At 49.5% G+C, this 6,780-nt stretch overlaps 1 protein-coding gene across 1 annotated transcript; it reads left to right on the plus strand.

Annotated features, from left to right (window-relative positions):
- Positions 1-780: 780 nt before the first annotated feature.
- On the plus strand, positions 781-5,730 carry LOC310824426 (propionyl-CoA carboxylase alpha chain, mitochondrial-like; the record flags this gene model as incomplete). The annotated part of the gene is made up of 6 exons (XM_083697678.1): positions 781-834; positions 3,110-3,187; positions 4,168-4,215; positions 4,338-4,406; positions 5,326-5,439; positions 5,677-5,730. Coding segments are annotated over 6 exons (417 nt in total), but the record flags the coding sequence as incomplete, so codon positions are not given.
- Between the last annotated feature and the right edge of the window lie 1,050 nt (positions 5,731-6,780).

The raw sequence follows: 6,780 nt of genomic DNA on the forward strand, positions 1-6,780 counted from the left end.
TGTCCAGAATTGAACCTGAAATATAAAAACATCTGAGCAGATGAATGATGATAAGACGCTCAGCTGGTCCGGTTGGCATCGACCGGTCCGGTTATATTATATATTAAGGTTATCTTTTTGAAATTCCAGTGGAATTTTATTCGCATTACATATTTTTCCCCAATTTAGAAATGCACAAACGGTGCACAAACCGCTTCACCCTCACTACCCCCAACCCCCGAGACCTCTTCACCCCCGCTACCCCCAACCCCCGCTACCCCCCTGTACAAGTTCTCTCCTGCTAATAAAAAATAAATAAATAAATAGCCAACTGGCATTACGACTGCCAATGGCCCCTGGTCTGAGCATTGATTACTTTGTCTTATGATGACTGATGGAGAGATGATTCACTTACTTAAACAAATGTATTTGTTGTAAGTCGCTTTGGATAAAGGCGTCTGCTAAATGCCGTAAATGTAAAAGATGTTGAAACATCCCCACAATTGATTATGATTTTTCTTATCAACATAACAGCCTAGGCCTAATGAGATTGTTGATCGATTAGAATAATGACGGTATTTATTTTATCCTTCTAATACCGGTATAAACAGCCATCACTCATTTGAATCTATATAAATGTGATGTGTAATTACAGATCTATCCAGTCTGAGTGAACTCTGCTAAACGTCAACCTCCACGCTTTGGACGCGCAGAGCACGCTGTGTTGTGATTGGAGGACAGAGAAAACTCCCCCGTCCTACGCGGTGACGTCGCCGCGTCGCCTGGCTCCAGCTGACAGACATGGCGGCGTACAGGATCACTCCCACCCTGAACAGAGTGCTCTCTGCTGGAAAGGTGAGCTGGCGGGACGGGGAGCAGACATGGCGATATGATGCGTGTTGTTATTGGGAATGCTTGGCGACGTCTTTGCACAAGCAAAAGACTCGCAGATCCACACCGGTTCCGACCTCGACGCTCGCAGACCTACACTGGCTGCGATTCATTCAGCGGCACACGGCTGTTCGCGTTAGCACGCCAGCTAGCCAGCAGGTCTCTCACTCAAGCACACATTGTCCAGCCGTACTTTGACAGTTTGGAAGAAGTTTTAAAATTCCATAAACTTTATGTGACATTTTAAACTACTTCTCTATCGTACCGAATGAATGAGTAAGTTTGACTTTAGAAAACAACAGGACTTCTGGCCGTTGTTCGCCTGTCAATGTCAACTCGTCCGGACCTCCTTCTGCCCTCGCTGCTCCGGCAGGCAGGTCAAACCCGTCCGGATGACTTCTGGGACAGAACATTTAAACTGTAAAAACATGAGATGTTTTGGTGTTTAACAATAGCATTTGCATCAATAAACACATATACATCTCAAACTCACTCTAAAACGACCGTTTATATGTGTTAAAATAATATAATAAAACATGTTGATTTGACGCTACGCGTCCGTTGTCTGAGGACGGTGGTCGTTGTTTGAGGACGGTGGTCGTTGTCTGAGGACGGTGGTCGTTGTCTGAGGACGGTGGTCGTTGTCTGAGGACGGTGGTCTTTGTCTGAGGACGGTGGTCTTTGTCTGAGGACGGTGGTCGTTGTCTGAGGACGGTGGTGGTTGTCTGAGGACGGTGGTGGTTGTCTGAGGACGGTGGTCGTTGTTTGAGGACGGTGGTGGTTGTCTGAGGACGGTGGCCGTTGTCTGAGGACGGTGGTCGTTGTTTGAGGACGGTGGTGGTTGTCTGAGGACGGTGGTCGTTGTTTGAGGACGGTGGTCGTTGTCTGAGGACGGTGGTCGTTGTCTGAGGACGGCGGTCGTTGTCTGAGGACGGCGGTCGTTGTCTGAGGACGGTGGTCGTTGTTTGAGGACGGTGGTCGTTGTTTGAGGACGGTGGTCGTTGTCTGAGGACGGTGGTCTTTGTCTGAGGACGGTGGTCGTTGTCTGAGGACGGTGGTCGTTGTTTGAGGACGGTGGTGGTTGTCTGAGGACGGTGGTCGTTGTCTGAGGACGGTGGTGGTTGTCTGAGGACGGTGGTGGTTGTCTGAGGACGGTGGTGGTTGTCTGAGGACGGTGGTGGTTGTCTGAGGACGGTGGTGGTTGTCTGAGGACAGTGGTGGTTGTCTGAGGACGGTGGTCGTTGTCTGAGGACGGTGGTCGTACCGGAGGAGCTGGTGCTGATGCAGCGTGTTGACGACCCGGTGACAACAGGCCGGTTTTGAGGCTCCAGGCATTGACGAATGATTCTAACATCCAGCAAGTTTGAATAAAGGAGCACCATGAATGGAGACTGATGTTGATGCTGTTTTTGGGTGTAGCGGTCTTCTTTAACTTGTTTTGGTGGGTAATATGAAATACAATACAGTATATGGCTCCGATTTAGCTCCATCTGTGACTGGTAGCTGAGCCCACGGACGAGGCCACCTCAGCCTGTCCCGGTTGAAGCGGTCCTGACAGCAGGTGATGAAGTGACCTCATGTCGTGACAGAAACATGGAACAGCTGGCCTGACGTTGAAACTTCTGCTCCATGCGGAGTGTTTAACTGGCATTAAGAGCTTGCTGTCATTTCACTGATTTAATGAATGGTTGAAGCCTGCAAACAGACACACATGCTCTAAAGTTAACCCCCCACCCCCTTCTTGGTGGTCTGATATTCAGTATGGATGATGTTTGTGTGTTGGTGGTCTGATATTCTATATGGATGATGTTTGTGTGTTGGTCTGATATTCAGTATGGATGATGTTTGTGTTGTTGTTGGTCTGATATTCAGTATGGATGATGTTTGTGTGTTGGTGGTCTGATATTCAGTATGGATGATGTTTGTGTGTTGGTGGTCTGATATTCTATATGGATGATGTTTGTGTGTTGGTCTGATATTCTATATGGATGATGTTTGTGTGTTGTTGGTCTGATTCAGTATGGATGATGTTGTTGTTGTTGGTCTGATTCAGTATGGATGATGTTGTTGTTGGTCTGATATTCAGTATGGATGATGTTGTTGTTGTTGGTGGTGGTCTGATATTCAGTATGGATGATGTTGTTGTTGGTGGTCTGATATTCAGTATGGATGATGTTGTTGTTGTTGTTGGTCTGATATTCAGTATGGATGATGTTACTCTGTTGGTTGTGTTTTGCAGCATGCCTCTCTCCGGTCCAGATGCGGTGTCCTGGTCTCTCCGGTCCGGTACTCCACGGTGTACGATGCCAGTGAGAAGGTATGGGTTCTGCCGGGTGGTTCTGGGTCCCTGTGGACATAAGACTGAGTTTGGACCGACCCAAACCCCTGAAAGCTAGGAATCATTTGAAAGACATTGATGATCCAGAATGTATTGAAACATGGGCTGCGTTCTAGAATGCCTTCTCGCACTCTAGATAGAGCATCCGTACTTGGTGTAGCTCTAGATAGAGCATCCGTACTTGGTGTAGCTCTAGATAGAGGGCAAGACAGAATTTTGGAACACAGCCCTAGTCTAAGGATTCAGAAGTGAGTTGGAGTTGTTGATATGAGTGTGTATTTCATATGAGTGTGTTTGCTTTTGACATCTGTAGTCGTGAACCTTTTCTCCCTCTCTTCCTCTAAAAAAGTTACAATGGAAACCTCCATTTCCCTCGATTCCCAATATAAACAAGGTTTCACCTCTTTGCAGATGGGGCTTTGATCTTCAAACACACTCAGACCCTGCAGCCTCTGGCAGTTGGTGTTGGGGGGGGGAGGGAGGAGGCTGGGGAGGGCTGGGGGGTAGAGGGTGGAGGGTGGGGGAGGCAGGGAAGGTTGGGGGAGGGGGCATAGAGAGGCATTAGAAGGAAAGATGCTCTGTGTTTTACAAGGTGTTTAGAGGGGATGAGGGAGAGGCAGGGTGTTTAATAAGGTGTGGGGGGGGGGGGGCAGCGGAAGGCCGGGCCAGACGCTTTCACTTACACGGGTTTCCGAGCGAGTTTACTGGTGTTGGCGGTTATGGAGCTGTAGCTTCAGGGGAGGAACACAACTGTTGATCGTAGACACACACACACACACACACACACACATACACATACACACACACAAACACACACAAACACACAAACACACAGGCCTGCTCGCCTGTTCCTCAACTCTAGGAGTGGTGAGAGAGAGAGAGAAGAGTGCTAATGATTTGTTGTGAAAACGAGTGGTGTGTGTAATGTGTGTGTAATGTGTGTGTTTCCTCCTCAACAGACCTTTGATAAGATCCTCATCGCCAACAGAGGGGAGATCGCCTGCAGGGTGAGCCTGGGTGCTAACCGCCAACCGCTAACTCAACCCTGTTCCTGTCCTCTATAACCATGTTCTTGGTTGTCATGGTGTCGGGCTGTGGGGGTGTAACCAGTCTGTTTGCTTCCTGTCAGGTGATCAAGACCTGTAGGAAGATGGGCATCAAGACGGTAGCAGTGCACAGTGATGTGGATGCCAGCGCGGTGAGTGAGTGTGTGTGTGAGTGTGTGTGTGTGTGTGTGTGTGTGGAGAGAGGAGAGATGTTCTCTCTGGTGTGTGTGTGTGTGTGGAGAGGAGAGACATTCTCTCGTGTGTGTGTGTGTGTGTGTGTGTGTGTGTGTGGAGGAGCTCTCTCTTTGGTTTGGTCCAAGGGGGGGTTTGGTTCTAGCGCCAGCTAGTATGTCAGCTGGGGAGAAGAAAGGGGCTATACACACACACACATACAGGGGAGGGAGTGTGTGTGTGTGTGTGTGTGATGGTAGACCTGGGTGTTGATTGGGAAATAATGTTAGATCTTATTTACTTTTTTCAATTGAGGTGATTTAACTTGTCCAACGTGTGTGTGTGTGTGTGTGTGTGTGTGTGTGTGTGTGTGTGTGTAAAGTAGAGGTGATGCATCTTTTAGCACCTCTTTGTAAAGACAACCACAGTGCAGATCAACCCCCCCGATAACCCCCCCCCCAACACACACACACACACACACACACACACACACACACACACACACACACACACACACACACCGTGTTGATCCAGATGTGATGTTAATCCCCTGGAATGTGTCCTCATGGTGACAATGTCTGTCACTCACTCTGGTGAGGGTCTCTCTCCACAGGGGTGTGTGTGGGTGGGTGGGCGGGTGGGGGTGGGTGTGTGTGTGGCCATTAGGTCATATCTACCAGACCTTCTGGAGGTTTTCCGTAGTGAAACAGCTTTCACCATGACACTACTTCTCTATTAACACACACACACACTCCTCTCATGAAACAGACTCACTCACACCGTATGAATGATGCTTAATGTTTTAGCTAGTCTGTTGTATTTCATATTCCAGTATGTTGTCTTGTTTTAATACTAATAGGCCTGTGTTATTGTTGTTGTTGTTGTTGTTGTTGTGTTCAGGTCCACGTCAAGATGGCGGACGAGGCGGTGTGTGTGGGCCCCGCCCCCACCAATAAGAGCTACCTCAACATGGACGCCATCATGGACGCCATCAGGAAGACTGGAGCCCAGGCCGTGAGTCAGGGGGGGAGGAGGGGGAGGGGGAGGGGGAGGGAGGCCGTGAGTCAGGGAGTCAGGGAGGGAGGGGGGGGAGGGGGAGGGAGGGAGGGAGGGGTGGGTGGATGGATTTATTTTTTTGGCAAAGGGGGATAAAATCGTGTGTGTGTGCGTGTGGGGGATGACGACGACATATCAGCTCTATTGAATGATATTTTCATCTCTCTCTCTCTCTCTCTCTCTCTCTCTCTAAAGGTGCATCCAGGATATGGTTTTCTGTCTGAAAATAAAGACTTTGCCAAGAGACTGGTGAGTCATACACACACACACACACACACTTTCTCTCTCTCTGCATCCCCCCTCTGTTCTTATCAGCAGTGTTGGCACCAGTGAGAGAACTTCATTAAGGGATTGGTTTGGAGGTGAAAACTTGATTTGCAGTCAAACAAAGACTGGACCAAAAGGACTGATAAGGAAATGAAGATAGGCAGGCAGACAGACAGACACACAGGCAGGCAGACACACAGGCAGACAGGCAGACACACAGGCAGACACACAGGCAGGCAGACAGACAGACAGACATCTGTAACCATGCTAACAGAGCATGTTGTACCAGAGGACAGGGGTATGACAGTGTTTATACAGGCCTGCCCATTAGCTTAGCCCATTAGCTTAGCCCATTAGCTTAGCCCATTATCAAACACTCTACTACTCTCCTCACTCCCCCACCTACACACCCGGAATCTGCCCCTATCAGGAATACACACACACATATACACGCACAGACTCACACACACACGCACGCACGCACACACACACACACACACACACACACACACACACACACTCTCTCTCCTTTGTGTTGTGAGGTTGTTTGACCGTGTGTGTGTGTGAGGGGGTCGTCCCCTGCCTTCTGTGTGTCTGTGGAAATGGAGATGTCATTACATTAGCAGCTGAAAGGGACCCCCCCCCCGACCCCCCCACTTTAACGGTGGCTGAATAGTTAGTGCAGGTTTACGCATTGCAAAATGCTCTGAGGGTCTCGCGTGCCTTGGGGTGATGGGACAGGCTGGGGGGGTCGGAATGGGGGGGGTGATTTGGTTAAGGGCCTCTTAGCATGTGAAAGAACCCCAGGCTGAATAGAGATAGGGGGGGGAGGGGTTTGCGGGGGGGGAGGGGGTTTGGGGTCTGAATGATCCTCAGTACGCCAAACCCCACCCCCCCCTCCCCTATTAAAACACATTTTAATTATCGGGACACAGACAGACAAGCACTTCACACTTGATGCACGCATGCCAGGACACATATGACAGCCCCCCCTTCACTCTGGGGGGGGGGGGGGGGCTGTGTGTGTGTGTG

Source organism: Argentina silus (genome assembly GCF_951799395.1).
Source record: "Argentina silus genome assembly, contig: scaffold_480, whole genome shotgun sequence".
Lineage (NCBI taxonomy): Eukaryota > Metazoa > Chordata > Actinopteri > Argentiniformes > Argentinidae > Argentina > Argentina silus.